This window comes from Alligator mississippiensis, chromosome 12, assembly GCF_030867095.1.
Source record: "Alligator mississippiensis isolate rAllMis1 chromosome 12, rAllMis1, whole genome shotgun sequence".
Lineage (NCBI taxonomy): Eukaryota > Metazoa > Chordata > Crocodylia > Alligatoridae > Alligator > Alligator mississippiensis.
Window position 1 is genome coordinate 21162565 of NC_081835.1, and position 23167 is coordinate 21185731.

Sequence of the window (23167 nt, forward strand, 5' to 3'; positions counted from 1 at the left end):
GAACCTAAGAAGTACCATGCTAAGTCAGGACAATGGTCCATCTAGCTCAGTATCCTGTCTCTGATGGTGACAAAAGTGGGTGCTTTAGAGGGAGAGCATATGAATAGAGTCTATCTAGAGTGATTTATCCCTTGTCATACCCTCCTTGGAATCCACTGTCATTGATTGAGATGTTCCAAACAGTTCTGTTAGTCCACTGAGTGACTCTTCAGCTAGTTCTGTAGCTGGAATAGCAGTATAATAGACTGTTTTAATTCAGTGCAGAATTGTTACTTTTTCTTGACTCTGTCCTTGCCTGCCCCTTGTTGTGGGAGCATTCCCCAGTGGTCTCTTTGTATTGTGTCAGCATCACAGCTTGGCACAAGATAGCTGCAAGAATACCAGGGATTAGGTCCCAAGGATATAGAAGAGCTGGACAGAGTAACTGTGCTACTCAGTTGCTGTATTATCCCTATCCAGCTCTTTGGTTTACATAATGATTTGAGAAACAACAAATAGGATGAAAGCAATTTTGCATACAACAGAACCTTATATGCTAAAAATTATATTTACTCTTTTAAACAGATTAGTCTGGCCATAACAATCTTTGTAACGGATAAACTGGGGAAGAAGTTTGTAGAGCCACCACCATTTGATCTAACAAAAAGTTACTTGGATTCAAACTCAACAATCCCACTAATATTTGTGCTATCTCCAGGAGCAGATCCTATGTCCAGTAAGTATATGCTATGGAGTTTTTTACTTCCTAGCTCTACAACACAATGACAGAGATACAGACTATTATAAATGTACAGCTTTTCAGATTAAAGGCCTGTTTCTCCCTTTTCTTGCACCTTGTGGGTTCATTTTTACCTTAGTAAGTAGGTTTAGAATGTTGTTGGGTCAGGCTGGTTATATACTGTAACATTTGACAAATTATGAAAAAACTTGCATCTAAATAATATACCATTATGTTGTACATAGATTTCAACAAAAGAGTTATTTAATTCCCTTCCCTGCCATCAAAGATTAATTGACTTTTACTCAAATGCTGAAAGATTGCACCTTTCATCCAAGGTCTTCTGAAATTTGCAAATGATAAAAGCATGGTTGGAAATAAGTTTCAAGCCATCTCACTGGGACAAGGACAAGGACCTATTGCTGCAAAAATGATTAAAGAAGGAATGGAAGAAGGGACCTGGGTTTGCTTGCAGAATTGTCATCTGGCTGTTTCCTGGATGCCAATGCTAGAGAAAATCTGTGAAGAATTTAACAGTGAAACCTGTCATCCTTTCTTCAGACTTTGGCTCACCAGTTATCCATCTCCTAAGGCATAGTATCTGTTTGAAATTGTGTAATAAACACTTCCACCAAAAAAAATCACAATGCAGTTCTGGCTCAAGGAAGGGGCGCATTTTTAAAAAATATACCAATCCTACTACAAGATTATTATGAAATTATTTATTTTATCAAAATAGAATCAACAAATATTAGAATAAAATATATGTAGATTTTTTATTATAAAACAGTGAATTTTCTGCTTAATATTTATGTTTTGCACTCAAAGGTATGGTTTTAATTTTTAATGGTCAAGAGAGTAAAGGTACAAGGTACTTAAAAAGTGTGTTTATGTTTTGCTTTATGTTCAGTTCCAGCATCTATATTTTGACTGTTTATTGCTTGGAACAAATCATGATGAAACAATGATATTTTATTTGCAGAAGAGTCATGTACATTAATTTATTTTAGTGAAAAAAATTATGTCAATATTTTAAATTTAATTTTAAATTACAAAAAAACTAATGCATTTTTTATCAAAATCAACTATAAAGTGATAAAGTCTTATCTCAGTGCTTTGCAAACATTTTAAGGCACCTCTTCTGCTTTGAGGAATTTACAGTCTAAGAACCTAATCCTGAAAACACATTCTTATTAGGAAGGAGGAGAAAATGTGAAAGTATCCTTAACTTTTTTTTTTTATGTTGGCAAAAAGTGGTTTTGCTGTTAGGTCTTCGTGTACTGTAGCAGTGTTTATACCCCTAGCTCATATAGGCAGAGGTTGTTCCAGCCAGAGTGTATAGTCTAGTCATTGTCTACAATACAAAAAACCCAGTAAGGATGGGTCTTGGGTTTTTAATGTTTTAGGCAGAAATGTAAATCTGTTGAACACAAGTGACTGCATTGTCCCTTTGCATACAATCTGCACATTTTATTGCTCTCCATCAGTTTGCCACAAATTATCTAAGGCCTGAATTTGGCATTGTGCATTCAATTTTTAAGGCTTTGAATATCAAGAACACCTTAAAAATACAAATACATCCAAGAGACATCTAATCTTTTGCCGGTTTTAATACATACATTGTAATATATACATTTGAAGAAAGAGCTATATGCTGTATCCATCTGGTAAGAGACACAACAGAGAAGCACTAATCCTTACAATGTAACAATTCTCCACATTCACCTAATGCAGTGTTACTATTTGTTTCATCTAGTTTCCAGCTACCATTCTGCAGAATGGAGTAAAGATGACAAATGAACCTCCTACTGGCCTCCGGTTAAACCTACTACAATCGTATCTTTCTGATCCCATTTCTGATCCCAGTTTCTTCTCTGGCTGCCCTGAAAAGGAGTTGGTAATTTGCTTGCTTTGTGCAATTTTTTAAATATGTTTTTAATCAGCAAATGTACTTTATCACCAAATTCAAATCTAAAACATTTCTTAAAATTATGAACTCCTGTTCTGAGTGACAATAAATAAAGAAAATGAAGGAAGACTCCCATGCAGGTATAGGTCAAATGAACATTCAGGTGTTATTAAATTATCAAAGCTGGAAATCCCCATGCCAGTTACCCTGTAGTAAAACAAAAACAGTAGGAAGTCCCTCAATGGGGCTCTACCAGTGCAAGATGTCCATAAAACAAAATCTTCAACCAGTCTTAGCCTTATAGGCTAGGGACAGACATTCAAAAAGTCTAAGCCTTGATTCAGCCTTTGTAGGTTAGTCTAACCTAGCTAAGCTGAACCAGTTGCCAACCATACAGACAATCCCTCTGGACTGAGGAAATTCAGGCACATGCCTGCAGTGGCTCAGGCTAGAAGTCAGGGGGAGCTAGAGCAGCCCTCCCTGTCCTTCCACAGAGCTAAACTGAGTGGCGGGGCATGGCCAGGCCCTAGCAGGATTTCCTCATTAGGAAGGTCTGCCTGCAGGTCCCAGGCTTTTCCCTGCTGGCTACACAAGGGGTGGGAGTGATGTCAGCCCCCAGACCCTTGCTAAAACTCTGAGGAAAGGGAGGGTGTGCAGTGCATGCATCTGTTGATGATACAGAGCTTTTCAATCTCCCTCCCTGCTTGTCAGACTGTCTGCAGCAAACTGACAGGGAAGCAAGGCAGCCCAGAATTGATAAGAGGGTTTATTGCCCAATTAGCAAAACCATAGCCTCTCTCCCATTACTTCAAATTCTTCTTAAACAGCTTATTGGGGTGTTAATTAGCTCCAAAAGCTCTGTTCTGTCTGCCTGCCTGTTTCAACGAATTGGAGGGACCCACACACAGACACCTCAGCATTAGCTAGGATACCACATGCCTAGGGTCCATGGGGCTGGGGTCCATGCTGTGGGAGATGGGAGGGAGGGAGGCGGGGATTTCCAGCTTGAGCAGCGAGTGTGGGTAGGACAGGGGGAAGCCAGCAGACCCTGCTGTGTCTGCACTCTGCTGGAGCCTTATACAACACTAGCTAGCCTACCACATGCTGGCTATGGTCCATGCTGTGGGAGATGGGAGGAAGAGATCCCTGCTTAAGCAGTAAGTGGTGGGGGGGAAGGGGAGGGGGGCATGGGGAAGCCAGCAGACCCTGCTGTGTCTGCAGGTCTGTGCGGAGGAACTCTGCTCAGGGAGCAGAGAGGAGGGGCCAGCCCTGCTGTGGAGCAGAGAGCCCTGCCCAGTCCAGAGAGAATGCCAGGATGCTGGGGATGTCTGGTTTATCTTAAACCAACAAGGGGTTTGGGACAGACATTGCATAAACTGGTTTGATCCAAATCAGTTAAACCTGGTCGAATGTAGTATCTGACTTATCTCAAACCAGTTTCAGTCATTTTTGAACTGGTTTATGTGCAGTGAACATCTGTTCTGTTACAGGTTTAAACCGGTTTCTGATCTCTTAAACCAGTTTATGTGTAATGTCTGTCCCTCGCCATAAGAATTATTGGTTATTGAACCACTCATTGCAGCACATTGTCAACTGCTCCCAGCTTGTTATTTGTTGGGAATAAGTGCACAGTTAGTGCAAAGGACTCCTTTCCATGTAAAGGTACAGTAATTAAATGAAACTGAAAAAAACTACTAAATCACTTCTTTCCAAGCAAAACCCAGATACACAAACACCATTCATGAGCCATGCCTATTAAACATACAGAAGTGGAGATAGGGGGAGGAGGGACTATTGTGCTGTTCTGACAGGGGAAACCCTTCCTTAATCCCAGTTGGCAATCAACTGAAGTCAAGGATAAGTTTGACAGAACTGAAGGAGACCTGACACTATCGCATCACCAGTATCTTAACCTAATCTTGTTCCCATAAAAACACAGGATAATCATTGCTGAGCTAATGATCATTGGAAAGATTTTCTCATTAGCAGAGTTCAGTGTTATCATCTGTTACTAGTTAATAAAGAAGGGTCCCGTCCTGCAGACTCTTGCTTCTGAATGTAGTACTATTGGATTCAGTGAAACCAACTGGCAGTGTTCAGGACCTTAGTAGTAAGGTATGGCAGGATTAGCCTCTAGCACATCAAATATTGAGTACATTTGTTATACAGTTATATACTAAGGTTTCAAAAATATCAAATGATATTCAAATTCCAGTGCTTTTATCTTACACTCACTGTTTGGTATTTTACTGTGTTTGCTTACCAGCTATCTGCCTAAACTGAAGATCATGTGCAGCTAGACTAATTAATAATATTTTTTGTTTTGTTTTGTTTTCTTTTCTTAAAGATATGGGAAAAATTGCTGTTTGGGGTTTGCTTTTTTCATGCTCTGGTTCAGGAAAGAAGGAAATTTGGGCCTCTTGGTTGGAATATCCCCTATGGATTTAATGAATCAGATTTGCGAATCAGTATCAGACAGCTGCAGGTAAAGTAATGTACAGCATAATAGAAGCTGTGTCATGCTCATACAGTTGTAGGCAGATTTCCACAACTATAATTCATGTTTCTGTGGGTGCTGAGACAGAGATAAATAATGAAGACTGTTGTTATATTTATGAAAATATTAAGTCATTCATGAGATTAAGAGAAATCTAAAAGTGTTCACAAAGCCTTTTAGAATGCATAACAATGGAATTAAATCTGTGTGTTAAAAGAGGAATCACTTTCTAGTGGGTAATATTACTCTAGGGAAAGCTGTTTTGGGGGTTGGTCATTGGTCTTGACTATCAGAAGAAGTTTTGAGACACAGAAGATGGTCAGAGAATTCCTGTCCGAGTAGGTCCAGGGGTCATGTCAGTTTGTGACCAACTAACCTACATAGACAAGAATCATAAGAGTTTAGGGAAGTAATTACAAATGTTGAAATTGAGTAATTGGAAAAGCTTTCAAAAAGTGTCACCAGGACTTTTCTGTTCCGGTACAAAAACAGACACACCTGGTCTTAGGATAAATGCAAAGTCTTCCTAGCCCAAGAAACATCACAAGGGAACTGGCAACAGAAAGACATATGGTTTGGTAGGAAAAGTAGGCTGAGGAAATATTCTAATATTATAAAAGCCTTAGTCTGTCTGTCCCTATTGCTTTATTCGCACTCTGATTGACTGTCTGAAACAACCAGAGTGTGAGCATTTGGACAGGAGCTGGCGGCCATGCCACCATGATGGTGGTGGCAGAGTGTGGGGGCAAGGTGCCACCCTGCCGCCTGAGGTGACAGCAGCAACAGACGGGATGCGGGGGCAGCTCTGGCCCTAAGTGGTGGGCGGGGGGGCAGGGGGAGAGTGGGCTCAGCCCTGGCCCCGGCCCAGCCCGAAGTGGCAGAGGGGAGGGGGGAGCGTACCTGAACCCAGACTCAGCCCTGGCCGGAAGTGGCAGGTGGGGAGGAGCTGGGAAGCAATTCCAGCCCTGGCCAGGGTGGGATGGATGCAGGCTTCTATCCCCACCTGTCGTTCTTGATGGGCATTTGACAGTATTACTATAAATACTGTAAGAATAATTTGGATGGTTAGTTAATTCTGGGATGAATCTTGAGGTCTTTACCCCAGTAACGCTACTATTAACTTCGAATGGGAATTCTACCTGAGAAAAGACTTCATAATTTAAATTCCTTTCTATATAGGAGGAGAGCAACCTTTCTTGCAGTTCTGCATTGTTTATGGCATACTCCCCCCTTGCAGTGTGCCACTCTAGTTCTCTGGGTCTTTGCATGGGAGAATAGTGGTAGATTTCTGGCCCCATCTCCTCTCCTTTCCTACAGAATAATGGATCATGTGCCTTTTCTCTAACCACTGTACAGACTTATAAAGTGAGCTTAGTTGTAGGGCTTCAGGGTGGTATGAAATCTCTTAGATTTGCCTGTATTTTCTGTTTCAGTTATTCATAAATGAGTATAACCAGGTGCCATTTGAAGCTATATCTTATCTAACGGGTGAATGTAACTATGGAGGTCGAGTGACAGATGATTGGGACAGACGTTTGCTACTGACTATGCTGGATGATTTTTATAATCCAGATATAATTGAAAATCCACATTACAGATTTTCTCCCAGTGGGAACTACTACGCGCCACCAAAAGGAACCTATGAGGACTATCTTGAATTTATTAAGGTATCTTATTTTCTTTGAATACTGAAAGCTCAAGAAGTTTGGTCAATTTAGATTACTTACTGCTGGAAAAAACTTTCAGTGATATATATTAACTCTTATTTGTTCAGATATTACACAAAAAATTCCTCTTTGTGAATGTAAGAAATTAATGCTAGAATGATTGTAACAATATTTAATACTTTTATAGTATCTTTCCTCCAAGAATCTCAGACTGCCTTACTAAACAATGATTAATCTTCACAATATCTTTACATGACTGAATTGAAGTAACTTCCAAGGTAGAGCACAGGATATAAGCTACTGCCATTTTGTATAGCAAGTGAAGAATGCCATATCTAATTAGGGTGTCAAGGGAATTTAGACCAAACAAATTAGTTTAAGGCATCAGGGCCTGCTCATACAAAAAAACAGGCCTGCTCATACAAAAAAATGCAAATGGATCTTCAGTGATATTGAACACCATACGCCATGGCAGTAATGTCTCTAAGAAGTATTTTTGTAGCACACTGTAGCACTGCAGCATTAGATATTTTATAAGAGGTCTTTCATCAAAGTACTGACTTGCTCAGTCTCTCACTGGCTTGTGAAGTCTGACAGTACCAGAGCACAAAGGGATCAGTGTGAAATATTAGGTGGTTTCATTCAGAACATCTGCTAAGAATGCAGCTGGTGTCTTGGGCTGGGAACAAGGATTCATTTTATGGGCATAGGAATTGTTCCTAGGATGGGTGACTTCGGAAACATGGGAAGAGAAACACTTTAAACAGATCCTAATGGTCATGGCTGGTGGTGTAATTTTTTCTTGTTACTCTTACGTTGGATTCAGATTAGCAAAAGTAGAAGCAAAGTCTGCAAAAGCTGAAACCAATATGTAAGTAAGCAGCCCTCAGGGGTCAGGCTTCTCAATAGGTTTTTTTTTAACATTTTTTTCCCTGTGTGTCCTTCTTAGCTGGGTGTCCTTTACCTCTAAATGCTGGGTTCCCTTGTAGGTTTTTTCATGATCTAAGACAGTGGTTCTTAACCAGTTGACTGCAGCTATGCCATGGCCATGCTGCAAGGGGGATACTTGGAGAAGTTATACCACCCCATTCCTCCAGCCCAAATTTTCCTGTGGCACAAGCCAATACTGGGCTGAGTTGCTACACTGCGCCATGTGCAATAACCTTCAAATGAGAAGCAGTATAGTTATCCTAGTGCAGCCCTGCATGCACACTCATTAGCCCAAGTGCAGCTCTTCACTAATGCAGCCATATCACTCCTAACTGGAAGAGAGCATGTGCAGAGCTAGCTTGAGTAACTGCAAGGCATGGCCTTGCACTGATGTGTTGCCACACTAAGGTGTCCACACCACGCTACTTCAGATTCTGCTTGCCTCCTTTCAGTTCTGGAGTTGCATAAATTTCTGCGGGGATGTTGAGGTGGCTCACAGGTTCAAAAAGGGTGAGAACCACTGATCTAAGGATCTTTAGGATTTGAAGCTCCACACTTGTTGCAGTTCAGTGTGCGCAGCTCCTGGAGGTGGTCAGCAGTTAGCTAAGGATGGCAATGAGATGAGAATCTCTTGACAATGGCTTTCTGCATTTGTAAAGATGCTGTTCTATAGCCAGTATTATTGTGTGCAGTTGTTCTGTAAAGGCCTGATTCAACTCATACTGGAGTTTGTGATAGCTTTTTCAGCAACTTCAATAAATTTTGGCTCAGACCTGTAAATGAACTGTTTTATCTAATGAGGATGTGTATTTCTTTAATGTGTTTTGTTGTAGAATCTTCCATTTAGTCAACAGCCAGAGGTGTTTGGGTTGCATGAAAATGTGGATATTTCAAAGGATCTCCAGCAAACAAAACTCCTCTTCGAGTCTCTGATATTAACACAAGGAGGAAGCACACAGGGAGGCTCTACTGGCAGCAGCGACAGTACTTTGTATGAAATAGCTGACGATGTTCTCAGCAAGGTAGTGTAGAAAGCCATTAAAGTTTTCTGCTAATTCACCCCTACAGATATTCTCTCTGTGACCTGGCCAACTTTATGGCCCTCCTGAGGATTTTGATTTGCATGGTGGACAGGTGGTTGTGTTGCCTCAAATGCTGCCTTCACCTCTTGTGTAGATGGCAGAAGTACAGTCTGTTTGTGCTTGAAAGCATCCATCCTAAAAAAAACTGCAACTGCCCAAAATGCAAAAGCTTCCTCAGTAACAACATAGGTTGCTGAGAAACCTACAGCCTGTCTCTGCTGACTTCACACAGTACATTGTTTAAGGTCCTGGTTATTATTTTTGATGCACAAGTGACACCTCTACACTTCAGGGTGGCATGTCTGAGCCTGGATTGATACAGTGACACCCCACCCACCTATTTCATTCATGTCTTCCTAACCCAGAAGCATGCACGTCTCTGAAGATACTCTGGGGTATCTATCATGCTATTCTCAAGCATGCCATTGGTCGAGGTCTTGAGAGCAGCTGCAGATGGGTGTCCTGCAGGGGCAATGTGTAAGGGGTGCACGCAAGTGCACGTGAACTCCCTGAGCGTGGCGGTGCACCCCTTACAAAAAGGCACTTGTGGCCAATTGCCACTCACCACCCCACTCCCCCACCAGCACTGCTGGCAGCATCTGCAGGCAGTCAGTGATCCCTGCTGGCTGCCCCAGAGCCTGCCTGTGGCATCTGTGGGTGGTCGTTAACCCCTGGTCGGTGCTTATCACCCCCGCCCACCGCCAGCAGTGCTGGAGGTGTCTGCAGGAGCTCCCGCTTATCGCTGCCGCACTCTTGCTGCAGCTGTGCCCCCCAGCTGCCAGGGGTATGCATCGTTCATGGTGTCCTGTGATGTCTTCACCAGCATAGTTCTGGGTTTGTAGTGTGCTAGTATGAGTGACTGGGGAGAGCTCAGAATGGTCCCTACTGGGAATACATTGTGACCACAGTGATGACATTTCCTAAAAGTTCTAGGCTCGAGATACCTACAAGACTTTCTCCCTAAGACTAGGACCATCCCTTATGACTCCTGAATAATGGAACTTCTTCTCCAGGTGAAGCTCATCAGTACAGAGGATCTCTTTTGGGGTCTGGCCTCAGATAGTGACACAATCTCTTTCTCTCTCTCACTCTCACCCCTCCCCACCCACCTTCCTTCCCCAATAAGAATTACCCCAATATGTGACATTTAACTTACTTGGGCTACAAGAACTCTCAGAGCTCTCACACCAACTGTGCAGGGGTGGAAAAGAGAGTAGTTACAATCAACTGATCTTCTTGTTTGCTTTCATAATTCTGGAAGGGGTCAGATACCATGGTGCTGAGCCTGGTGTAATAATTTGGAAGAGAACAGTGTTTTTCTTAATAGAACATTTATTTATTGTAGTAGGATCCTCTCTTTCTCACCTCACCTCCTAGCTACCCCTCTTGTACTAAATCTGTGATCCCTGTGTGTCATTTTGCTCTGGGAATAATGCTGTGGGAAGTATTAGACCATTCAATACAGAATAAAAGTGCAAAACTTACCAGTCGGGGAAAAGGCTGCAAGTATAAGTAGACTGGAAGAGGTGTCATTGAGCAGCAGAAAACAGGAAGGAGAGAAATCAGTGCAATTAGCCTGGGAAGTCAATTAAGTATTACAGAACCACTTTACAACCATTAAACACTTATTGAAAATTGTACATGATGCTAAAAATTTTAAAGGTCATTTTTAAAGTGACATTTTTAATTGCAATATCAGATATGTATTGATCAGATATTCATTAAAGGGTGTTACAGAATATCTTTTCCTGTGGTGGTTACATTGTTGTTATGAGCTTGTTTGCTTTGAGTATGAGTTAAAAACAATTATAAGTCATAATTCATCTGCACTTGTCAAAGTATATTTAAATATGTTGACATTTACAGCTTCCAAATGATTTTGACATTGAGGCTTCACTACTAAAGTATCCTGTGAGATATGAAGAAAGTATGAACACTGTGCTGGTGCAAGAAATGGAGAGATTTAACAAGTAAGGAATTGTGTTAGTTAATTCAAACACACCTCTAATCATTCCCATAAGAGGCAATCCCACAGTGTGTCCAGTGTGGACTCTCACTTCTTAACATGAGAGCATGTTTTCTTTGTTCCAGTTATAATTCCCTGATATCTACAATCCAAGCACTTTCCCCCATTTGGAAAGGCAGACCATAGCGTAATTTATGGTTGAAGCCCTAATGGGCAGATGAATTGATTGGGAAGGTGTGTCATGTAGCTGACCGGAGGAGAGGATTTGGAAAGGGGAATTGGAGGATGTGCATGTAAACTTATGCATTGTTTGCTTTTTTTCATTTCTATTTTTACCTTCCTATTTTCATTGCTTTCACCTGTTCTCTTCCATCTCTTTGATTCTGTGCTTGTCTTCCCCTCTCCTACTTCTATTCCTTATTATTTTTTACCTCCTCCCATCTGTCTTCAACACTTTCTTTTTCCCTTCCCTGGTTGCCCCTTCTTCCTGCCTTTTTTTCTTTCCTTCAAATCACTAGTCTAGACTCCTTCCTTTTCCCAACTCCTAATGTTCTTTCCCATTACTATTTTTCTCCCTTTACCACCCCGCCCAATGCGTTTTTAGGATTATTGTTTTACTATCCTTCCAGAGTGTAGACAGTATGAAACAAGAAAATGTGTGAAACAAAATACCTCATTAGATTTTAAAAGTATGGTAGCAGAAATATTTTATTTCACATAAAGAGAAACACATGAATGTATAAATCTGTCACTGAATCATTATCTCCTCATAAGCATCCACTGCATGGTACTACCATTTTTTGCAAAGGCCTGCATCTTCCTGGTGCATTGGGGCTGAACAAAAGCTTTCCCAAAGATTTGGGAATTTCAGGCACCTGCAAGCTTCAGCTCTGGATCATAATTTTCTTTTATTTTGGGGTTTTAAAGCTCAGGTTGTGTTTTGCTCTCTCAACTCTTTATAATCAAACAAAGATAAATTTCCATCTGACCTTTCTTCCAGACATTTCTGACATGTTGCAGATTGTAATGGGTTAAGTCTCTTGATGTTGGAAAGTCAGATGGAGAAACTTAGACATTACTGTAAATTAAAGTGATTTCTTCCTGGTGACAGAGCAAGTCAGTGCCAGTATCTGAAGTAGAGCTCAGGTCGTTTGATTGTCATGTTCTTCAATTGATATACCAAGGTGTCTCCTAACGTACATTTATACACACTGAAAAAAAGACTTGTAACAGGCAACAATATGAACACAATCTCTACCTTTGCAGATTTTGCAGGTTGTTGATGAGCAGGGATCCTGGTTTTCTCTGATAAAAAAAATCACAAATTCTCTGATGAAAATCACAAATTCTGATAGAACTTCCAAAATCTGTGATTAAATTAAATTAAATGGCACTATATATATAGGTATCAGATGAACACGATATTTTATTGACAATTTTAAAACAATTCATTTACAATTTTAAAGCAGTTTGGAAGCCTACCAGTGCCTCAGTAGCATACATTCTAAATACCTATACATTTTGGTATTTGATTTTGGGTTTTTTATCAAAGAAAATCAGAGCTCCCCCTGCCCCCTTACCTCACCAGGACTCAGGTCCAAGCTTCTCACTCCCAAGCCACATCCCCCACAGCCCCACACCTCTGCTGGTGCCCCTCACTCCACATCCACAGCCTCCCCCAACCCTGCTTGTGCCCTCGCTCCCCACCCATAGACCCCTGCTCCCCCCAGCCCTGCCAGAGTGGAGCCCCAGCTGCCAGGGCTATGGGGCCAGGAACCTGGGTCTGCAGTCCCCTGATCCCCACAGCAGTGCTCAAGCCCCAGCTGTCACCCACAGGAAGCAGTGGCTGTTGCACCAGAATGGTGCATGGAGCCCAGCTCCCTCTCCCCCACAGGCGGCAAGGCTGGAGCAGAGCCCATTGCGGGGACGGGGGGCTGTTTGCTCTGGGCTTGGGCTCTCCACCCTGCTGCCCTCCCCCTGGGGCCTCTGCGGCCCAGCAGGTGGGACATGGCGCACCAGGGCTGGGCAGGGAAGCTTGGTGCCATAACTGGGAGCTCCGCACCACCATGGCGAGGCGCCCCCTGCCTGCCCAACAGCAGCGAGGGGCACGACTCTGTCGCTGCCAGACAGACAGGTGATGCCTCACCATGGCAGTGCAGTGGCAGCAAGGAGCTTCCCACCCTGCCCCACTCTGCCCTGCCACACTGGTTCCCACCTGCTGGGCCCCAGAGGCCCCAGGGGGAGGGCAGCAGGGCAGGGAGCATGAGCCTGCAGTGGGAAGCCTGCCCTTGTTCTCTGCACATGTCCGGGGAGCACATGCCCCCTTGTGCTCCCCTGGAGTGTGTGTAGCAGCAGGGAGCCAGCCCTTCCCCCCCACCCTTGGACAAACCGCCTGTGGTTCTGTCCCACTCCGTGCCTGGGCCCTGCAGCTGCGCATTCTGGCTCCAGGCCCCAAGCCCCATGCACCACCTGGGCTGGGCAGCAGCCCCAGCCCTGCCCAGCTCACTCTCTCCCTTCCTATGGGGGCCTTAATCCCCCCTCCCACCCCACCAGACTCACCTGCAGGAGCTGCTCTCCAGACTACCTGGCAATCATGTGTATGTACATGCACATGACACCCCCTGCCCGACCGCCCTCCTCCCACCTCCCCCAGACCCTTGCAGGCTGGTACTCTGCCAGCCTGCAGAGAGCTCTTTGCAAATGTGCAAAAGACATGTGCTTCTTCATTAAAATGAGAAATCTGTGTTTTTCTCTGGTAAAGGGAAAACCAGCTTTTTTCTCTATTTTCCTGTGGGAGATGGAAACCTGGATTCCTGTTGAGGAGAAACAGCTCATTATACACTTAATTCATAACCTTGCAATAATGTAATGTTTTTTAGCTGATGCACTGATGAGATGCCTTACCAAAGATGTGACGTGATATCAAACCAGTTGTATTACATTTGACACTTCTGCTGTTTTATTGTTTATTTCTAGTTTAATCCGGACTATACGTATTACTTTAATAAACCTGAAAAAGGCTATTAAAGGTTTGGTGGTTATGGATTCAGAGCTGGAGGCCCTGTGTGGCAGTCTGCTTATTGGAAAAGTTCCAGAAAGCTGGGCTCAGCGTTCATACCCAAGTCTTAAACCATTGGGGAGTTATATCCTGGATTTTCTAGCTAGGCTGAAATTCTTACAGGTAAAACAAGAGAATTACTAATGATCTTTTCTATTTGATTTTAAATGAGTGTGTATTTGGAGAATTAGCAAAACATTTACTGTTTTATATGTAACTTTTCTTAAGATAGTTTTGTGGAATATGATTCAGAATAATGAGTCATGATAATTTTATAAAGAAAACTGCCTGGTTCTGAATAGGAAAGGTGTTTGAACTATCTCCATTTTCCTTTTCACAGGATTGGTATGAATTAGGGAAGCCCACTGTTTTTTGGCTGTCAGGATTCTATTTTACTCAAGCCTTTTTAACTGGAGCAATGCAGAACTATGCCAGGAAGTACACCATCCCCATTGACCTCCTGGGATATGAATTTCAGGTATGGCTAAGTTGTAAACGTGTTCTGATTTGGGCCCCAGTATTGCTGTGTGATACATTAAGTGGAGGAGTCCTGTCTGTTACTGGAGGCGTTACTTGCACATAACCCGTCAGGATCTTAACCAGTAGTGTAGTGGTAGATTCTGCGAGCCCACTATATTAGTATGTAATGTTTTCTCAACCTTGCACCTCTAAAGGAAACCCATTAAGAGGTTTCTCATGGTTACACAGAACCATATTATTACACAAGCAAATCACTTAAAAATGGAGTTTCTTAAGTACCAGGAAGGGTGCATCTACATGTGCTATTAATGCTCCAGAGCTTATTGCTGCTAAGCACACATCTGCACATGCACCTGGGACAGCAGCAAATTGAGCCAAGTCAGAGTAGCCCTGGCTGGCAGGGGACCAAGGGTTCAACCTGCTAGTGCTGCTCCCTCCACCTCACCGTGCTACAGAGGGGCTGGCTGGGGCGTGAGGCTGCTTCGGTGCGGGGCTACCCAGCAGGCAGCCCCCACGCTAAAGCACCCTCATGCCCTAGCTAGTACCTCAAGCATCTACGTGTGTGCTGCTGTGGAGTTTTTTTACTCCTCAGCAGGATAGTACTTGTATTTACAAGTACTGTAAATAAAGTTTCGCTGAAAGATATGTGATTCTCCTCCTGGCTTTGGATTGTTCTTCTGAAAATTGGCAGTTGGGTATTGGTTTAATGGCTCTTAAACAGCTTAAGAGGGTCTCTTAAGCGGCTTATTAACATGTAACGTAAGTTATTTCCTTTTAGGTTATTCCTACAGATACATCTGATACTGCACCAGAAGACGGTGTTTATATCCATGGATTATTCTTAGATGGAGCTCGCTGGGACAGGACCAAGTCAGTACTTAATATTTGACTACCGTTTTAAGGAAGGCATTCCTGTGTGCATATATTAACTTGCTTAAATATTTTAGCACCGTTTTAAATATTTCATTAATACAATTTAAAATACTTGCCTTCTTACCATGAGATGTGGATAGGAAAAAGCAATGAATCTGTTATATTACAGTGAGGGGAATTTGGAATGTGCTTAAAACAAAATGCAGTTCTTTTCATTAAATTTCCCTGTTGTGCAAGTCACAAAAGATTCAAAAGACTTTCAAACTGGCTGGGTACCACCACCCACCACTCTTACCCTGTTTCAGTGTATCCAATTTGAGATACCTTAGAAGTTCATGGTTTTCAGAATACTTTCTCAGGAGCAATGCCTCTCCTGCATGAATAGTCTAGTACAGAAGTAGGCAACCCCTGGCACAGGTGCCAGAGCATGACACACGAAGGCATTTTGCTTGGCACTCGTGCCTTGGGGCAAATGATGGGGAAGGGGCTGGGGCTGCGCTGCCACAACAAGGATCAGGCCCCTCACAACTCCCCTGGCAGGCCAACATCTTACAAGTAGAGGTTGCAGGTGTTTTTGGCACTCTGCCCAAAAATCATTGTTTACCTCTGATCTAGTATTTCTTCTCTTTTTTACATAATGTCCCTGGTACTTGAATAGCTCTGTTGCTTCCAGCAACAAAACAGTGATGTGACCCATGCCTTCTTTTTCTCTAGCCAACTTACCCATCATTTAGGTTGGTGGTGACTGGTACACAGGCTGGATCATAACCTGTACAACAGATTTGGACCTGCATGCCTGAATTGGGCCCCATTCCACCCCTACGCTGGCTCTGTCTGGTGCCACAATCCAGGATTGGGTTCTGGGGCCCTGCACCACCTCTGCCTAGTCCCACATGCTAGGATTAAGCCCTATGCCACTTCCACTTGGCCCCACATACCAGGATCAAGCCCTGCGCTGCCCTTGCCCGGCCCCATGTTCCGAGATTGGGGTGTGAGGCCCTATGCCAGCTCCGCATACAAGGTTTGGACCCCGGGGTCCTGCATTGGCCAAAGTTCTGGCATTGGGCTCTGGGACCCTGCATGCCAGGATTGGGCCCTGTGCACCCAATCTAGCACACAAGGCCATGGCCCATAGGGATCCCCATTGGTCCCTGGGAAGCCCTGCAGGTCAGGTGACATGGCACTGTGGGGGCACTGGATCTAGCCCATGAGCCAGGGACTGAGTATCTCTCCGGAGGTGAATCACCTAGTACAGAATCAGTGTGGGTGACATTAAGCACCATCTCATCCTTTGGTTCCATGCAAAGAATGTCATAATTTGTCCCACTAGGTTTTAACTGTTTGAACAGATATTTTTTGCTACTTTCTAAGGTTTCTGTATCAATGGTGAATGATATAGGCCCTAAGAAGGCTCATAGTGAACATCAAGGTGCATGGATTTGTCCTCCAAAAATCCAGCCTTTTGATTTATACAAACAAAATGACTGTTTCCACTTGTATTTTCACAGTCATTTTCATGAATACAAATGCCTGTTGCACAAAATTAGAATCTAGAGCAGCTTTTAAATTTTCATAATTGTGTTATAATGGATTTTTTTAAAGATAATGCAGCTGAGCAAGGAAAGTAGCATGTTTTATTACAGAAGTTACAGACAGGGACTGCAAGGTCAGAGCAGAGAATGGATTGTTATTGCCTAGTCCTATTCTTGGGGCATGGGCAGATGAACAAGTTAAGGTGAGGTCAACAAGGGTAGAGGTCTCATTACTTTCTGGTAACTTCCTGTGTGTATGTGCTCTTATCCTACGATAAATGAAGGGTAACTAACTGAAAATGAATTTTATAATTTTGGTTCAAATTCACTAACTAGTTTTAGCCTGTGAAAAGAATGGCAGAGCTAGAAAACAGGAGGAACTGGAGTTATGCTGTAGGGCTGTGCGAAGCTCTGGGAGGAGATTTGGCCTGATTCAGCGGCCGAATCTCCAAATCTGAATCGAATCGGGAGACCCACTAAAAGGACTGAATTGAATCGGAAGCCTCCAAATCAATTCAGAGAGATTCTATGCTGATTTGGAGATTTGACTGTAGACTACACAGGCAGCAGTCCTCAATGATGCTGGACACAGCTGCCTCCAGCTGCTAAGTCTGTTGTGGTGGGCAGAAGGGGGAGGGGGGCTCCTGCCACTGCACACTGCTGCGCATCACCGATCCGGGAGCTGCTCTTCTGGTGGCTCCCCTGAAGCTCTCACCGCCGGTTCAGGAGGGCATGGGAACGGGCATGTGCTCCCGGATCTGCATGGGGTGGGCTGGGCTGGGCTGGGCTGGGCTGCGCTCCGGGAGGCTAGCCCTAGCCTCTCGCTGCCAGGCTGCATTCTGTGGGGCAGGTGGAACCAGGGCTGCACTCCGGGCAGCAAGCCCCTGCTGCTGGGTTGTGCTCTGTGGGGTGGGCGGAGCCAGAGCTGAGGGAGGTTGCCACCTGGAGCACAGCCCTGGCTCTGCCTGCCCCAGCCCCAATCCCTCCCTCGCTCTGGGGGCATTGATCTGCCCCCCCTCACACCCTTTCCCTCCCCTCTCCACCCACCTCAGTAGACTTACCAGCTGGAGGCAGCTGCATCCAGCGTTGTTGAAAATTGCTGTCTGTATAGTCTATCAAATAGTCTATAGTTTGTGTAGTTTATCGACTGCTGACTGTGTAGTGAAATCTCTGAATCAGCCAAATTGAATTGGGACAGTGATTTGAATCACTGAATCAAATCACTGTCCCTCCAAATCGGCCGAAACCAAAGCAAATACTTGCTGCTTCGCATAGGCCTATTATGCAGCAACTTAGGAGCTAGAGCAGTCACCTACAGAATGGGAAACTCCTGCTGGAGGCTGGTTTAACTCATATTTCCTTTATCCACATGTGAGTTTCCTAACTACCAGGTTGAGTAGCATTCAGCTTTCTTTCTGGATGTTTACTTGTAATGATTACTTGAGCATTTTATAAAAAGTTGAACAGCTCCAACAGACCCACCTCAGGAGGCCCTGCACTGTACAGACTACACTCCTCTGAGAAGTCTGATTTCAGTTGCTGCTTTCGAAGAATGTCTTGTTCCTCCAGTAGTTTTGTGTTATAGCCCTGTATTTTCTCTGCTTTTCCTATAAGAACCTCAAACAAGCATTCTGTTTCTGGACAGATGGGACGTTTTATGCAGAACAAAATGTGATTTTCATTTTGGCAAAGAAAACAAACAAACAATTTTAAAATATTTTATGTCCAAACACATTATTTTCATTGTTTTGTTTTGACCCCCCAAATCAAAAAGCAATTATTTGTACAACACTATAGATGCCTGTAATATGATTTTAATAATTGTTTCTTTGTTGCTGTCTTTTGCCAGAGGAATACTAGCTGAGCAGTATCCCAAATTGCTCTTTGACATGATGCCAATCATTTGGATAAAACCAAGTAAGTGAAGTTGGTTTGAAACAAATGTTTCCTTGGGTTAAAACGCAGCATGAAATGGCAGCAACGTGTTTCTTTCTGCAATCAAAGACCAACCTTTGTCCCCCACCAGATAGCCCAAATATAAATAATGATCTATATATCTGACCTTGACTTTTTAACCTGCCTAAACCCAGTCTTTTATTTGGTATTTATCTGGTCAGTGTGTCTCTTTCTCCTTTTCCCCACGAAGATTTATTTGGTCTGAACTAGAACAAGATGGAGCTAGTGAGGCAAATATATTTATGTAAATCCGTTTCACTATCTACTAATTGGATCCTTAGGCAAAACAATTGACTTGCCAGCAGAGCATTTTTTTTTTAAATCTTGACTCTGATGAGGTCAGTGGGACCTTGTAGTTGACTTAAACAGGGCCAAGATTTCCCCCACGTTTGCTCAGAATGTTGTTAGTGTCTGCGGTTGTCCAGGGTTTGCTAAACTTTTTTAGTTTTGCATCCTTCAGCTAGTTCCACCTTTCTTTGATCAGGAGCAGTACACTGTCAAAAAATGCACATGTATTTTTTAAAACAACATTCTTCACCATAACCTAGTTTCAGCTGAGCTGTAACTAGCTACCAGGCAGCCCACCCCTTCGTCTAATCTGTGCCTCCTGTTGACATCGGAAGAAACCTCACTGAACTTCATTTCTGTCAGAAGAGCATGATTTAAGTCTATCCAAGTTATGCATAAACAATCTAGACACACTGTAAATTCCCATGGAGTTATGGCCTTGGAATTCAAATGACTGTGTTTAAGTTCTGTAGCAGCTGAATCAAATTTTCCTAGCTTTTACATATAGAACTAGTGCATCTACTGGCTTTTAAAACTATAACCCCAGTATTTGAATCAAATGCTTTGATTATGCTATGCCTATTTAGATTTGAATACCTCTTAAAGATTTGAACAGCAGCTAGGACCATAGAGAAACCTTCATTCCTGTTGTAAGGAAACAAAAACAAGGAATTTCTTTTTTTAAGTTAAACTGAAAACAAATAGCTAATTTTTAGCAAATAGCTAAGAATGGTAAATTAGAGTAAAAATTTGATGATTTTCTGCGATACACTATACCTGAAAGATTTAATTTATGGTTTTGTTTCTTCTTTTTGAAGATAAAAAATCAGACATAAAGAAATCTAATGCCTACATTTGTCCACTGTACAAGACAAGTGAGCGTAAAGGAACCTTATCAACTACTGGACATTCCACTAACTTTGTCATTGCGCTGTTGCTAGACACTGATCAACCAGTCCAGCACTGGATCAAGCGAGGTGTTGCTCTGCTCTGCCAGCTGGATGACTAACTTTGAGGAAATCAGATTCAAATGTCACCATATATGTCTTGCTCTTTCTCCGGGGTACAGGAAATACAGCATGCTGTGTCAAAGGGACAGCTTTATATTTTGGAGATCCAGTAAACTTTTTCTTAATCCTTAATATTTTTAATTAAATGAATATGTGATGTTACTTACTACTATCTTTGAAATGAATCTGGCGTATTCATTTGATACATTTTCAGCATAGGATCCCGTGCAAGTGTACAGGTGTTTTTGTTCCCTCTTTTAATATTGCAAAATTATCTTGAGGAAAAAGTGAAAACTGTTCAATCTCCTCTATGGGAAGCTTTATAGTACTAGAGAACTTCAAATGTCCAGATGTACCAGCATTCAAGCATCCAGATGCACAAGCAGACTCTCAGAAATATAGCTTTCTCCATCTCTGCCATTATGCCAGGTTCCAGCAGAGGGACAAAGTGGAATGTGAATACACACCTGATTCAAATAGTAAAAAAAAATACAGAAGCTAACTTTCTGTACCCAATGCTAAAAATTTCCTTTATATGAATATATAAAAACTTGCAAAGCCCCATAGCTTTTGATACATGGCATTCATCTTAGCCTAGGTTCATCCTCACTCCATGTACACATGAGTATTTATATTTATCATTTTTTTTATGAATTGCATTAACATGAAAATTATAGTTGGACAGGTTGTGAACAATTTCTATTGTAGTATTTTTCTTTTAAAAACATAAAACATTCATTTTGTTGTATTATTATTTTCTTTATGTTGGTTTACACTGATAAGCATTGATGATTTATTCAAACTCTTGAGTTTGACCTTGTAACAGGGAACAAAGGCTCCTTTACTTTAAGGCTAGGGACAAACATTCAAAAGCCTGACCTTGAATTGATTCAATCTTTGCAGGTTAGTCTAACCTGACTAGGCTGAACCAGTTCGTAACAGTACAGACATCCCAGAAATGCAGGCACATGCCTGCAGTGGCTCAGGCTAGAAGCAAGGGGGGGGCACTAAAGCAACCCTCCCTTCCCTTCCATAGTGCTGAGCTGGGGCGGGGGGTGTGGCCAGGCCCCGGCAGGACACTCTGATTAGGGAGAGGTTCCCCCCCACACACACACTTCTGACCAGCCCAGCAGGGAATTGATAACTCAGTGTTTATCACCCCATTAGGAAAACAAAAGGACATTACTAGCTACGTGTTGATTCTGCCTTCGTTCCGTCTAGCACAGCATGGACTGCACCCAGCATGTGGTATGCCAGCTAATGCTGAGAGGTGTCTGTATAAGGCAGAGGGGACAGGGAGGGGAGTGGAGGAACAGGGGGAAGACAGGCAGATGCCTGCAGTCTCTCCTGGAGCTCCAGCCAGGGAGCAGAGGGGAGGGGCCAGGTCTGCTGTGGAGCAAAGAGCCCCACCCAGCCCAGAGAGCATGCCAGGATGCTGTAGGAGTCTGGTTTAACTTAAACCAGCTAAGGGTCTGGGACAGATATTGCATAAACTGGTTTGACCCAAATCAGTTAAGTCTGATACTACATTCAGCCAGCTTTATCTCAAACTGGTTTCAGCCATTTTCAAAGTGGTTTATGTGCACTGAACATCAGTTCTGTTACAGGTTTAAACCAGTTTCTGATCACTTAAACATGTCCATGTCCATGCCATCTCAGAGGAAGGGTAGCAAAAGGGCACAGCAACCCCCTTGGCTCAGTAGGGAACTCGTGGACCTCCTACACTTAACAAGAGAGGCTTATAAAGGATGGAAGACTAGAATCACCACCAAGGAGTATTCTGCACTTGTCCATACCTTACGGAGCAAACCAGGAAAGCCAAGGCTGGAACCGAACTCCATCTGGCTACACATCAAGGACAATAAAAAGATATGTGGGGAGTCGGAAGAAATGCAAGGGTAACATTGGATCCCTCCTACACCAAATGGGACAACTGATAACTGACACCCAGGAAAAAGCCAACCTGCTTAATGGGTGCTTTGCATCAGTTTTTCATCAGCCCAAAGGGACTGCCCTGCCTAGCATGATGAGGAACAGCCAGGGTGAGGGTGAATTTATACCTACCATCGATGTAGACCTTGTAAAGGAACACTTTGAGAGGCTGGGACACCTTCAAGTCCACTGGTCCTGATAGGTTACACCTCAGAGTACTTAGGGACCTGGCAGGTGTCATAGCCCAACCATTGGCAAAAATATTAAAAAACTCTTGGCACTCATCTGAAGTACCTGAAGATTGGAAGAAGGCCAATGTGGTGCTCATCTTTAAGAAGGGAGGAAAGTAGATCTGGGGAACTACAGGCCAATCAGCTTGACCTTAATCCCCCATAAGATTCTGGAAATAATTATTAAAGAGACCATTCTTGACAAGCTGGCTGATGGCAATATCCTGAGGGACAGTCAGCATGGGTTTGTTGCAGGTAGGTCTTGCCTGACCAATCTCACCTCCTTCTATGACCAGGTGACATATCACCTGGATGAGGGAAAAGAGATTGATATCATATATCTGGACTTTTAAAAAGCCTTTGATCTGGTGTCCCATAATCTCCTCATGGAAAAATTGGCCAGCTGTAGCCTTGGCTACATCACAGTTCGATGGCTGGGGAATTGGCTCTAAGGCTGGACCAAGAGAGTAGTAGTTGACAGAAGTGAATCATTATGGTGCTCTGTGAACAGTGGGGTTCCCCAAGTCTCCGTCCTTGGACCAGTTCTCTTTAATGTCTTTGTCAATGATGTGGACACTGGCGTCAGAAGTGGACGGGCCAATTTTGCTGATGACACTAAACTTTGGGGTAGATCATCCACACCTGAGGATAGGCTGGTGATCTAGGCTGACTTGGATAGGCTTAGAAAGTGGGAAGATACAAACCTGATGACATTCAATACTGAAAAATGCAAGGTACTTCACCTCATGATCAGAGGACAAGAGAATAGGCCTTATGAAGAGAGGCTGAGAGCCATGGGACTCTTCAGCCTGGGACAGCACAGGCTCAGGGGTGACCTGGTGGCAGTCTCTAAGTACATAAGGGGTGTGCATCAGGATCTGGGGGAACGTCTGTTCACCAGAGCTCCCCAATGGATGACAATGACCAATGGTCACAAACTCCTCCAAGATGATTTTAGGCTGGACATAAGGAAAAAACTTCTTTACTGTCTGAGCCCCCAAGGCCTGGAATAGACTCCCACCAGAGGTGGTGCAGGCAC

The 23167-nt window shown here is 43.3% G+C and overlaps 1 protein-coding gene across 1 annotated transcript in view; it reads left to right on the forward strand.

The window, feature by feature from the left end:
* Nucleotides 1-20714, forward strand: part of DNAH12 (dynein axonemal heavy chain 12) — a 152807-nt gene extending 132093 nt beyond the window's left edge. Inside the window, exons 62-73 of the mRNA XM_014596590.3 lie at nucleotides 565-715; nucleotides 1057-1310; nucleotides 2475-2615; nucleotides 4975-5112; nucleotides 6558-6791; nucleotides 8555-8743; nucleotides 10670-10773; nucleotides 13746-13950; nucleotides 14168-14305; nucleotides 15086-15177; nucleotides 18562-18629; nucleotides 19775-20714. Of these exons, the coding sequence (XP_014452076.1) occupies nucleotides 565-715; nucleotides 1057-1310; nucleotides 2475-2615; nucleotides 4975-5112; nucleotides 6558-6791; nucleotides 8555-8743; nucleotides 10670-10773; nucleotides 13746-13950; nucleotides 14168-14305; nucleotides 15086-15177; nucleotides 18562-18629; nucleotides 19775-19965 (1905 nt within the window). The 3' untranslated portion in view covers nucleotides 19966-20714. The remainder of the gene's footprint in view (nucleotides 1-564; nucleotides 716-1056; nucleotides 1311-2474; nucleotides 2616-4974; nucleotides 5113-6557; nucleotides 6792-8554; nucleotides 8744-10669; nucleotides 10774-13745; nucleotides 13951-14167; nucleotides 14306-15085; nucleotides 15178-18561; nucleotides 18630-19774) is intronic.
* The last annotated feature ends 2453 nt before the right edge of the window (nucleotides 20715-23167 follow it).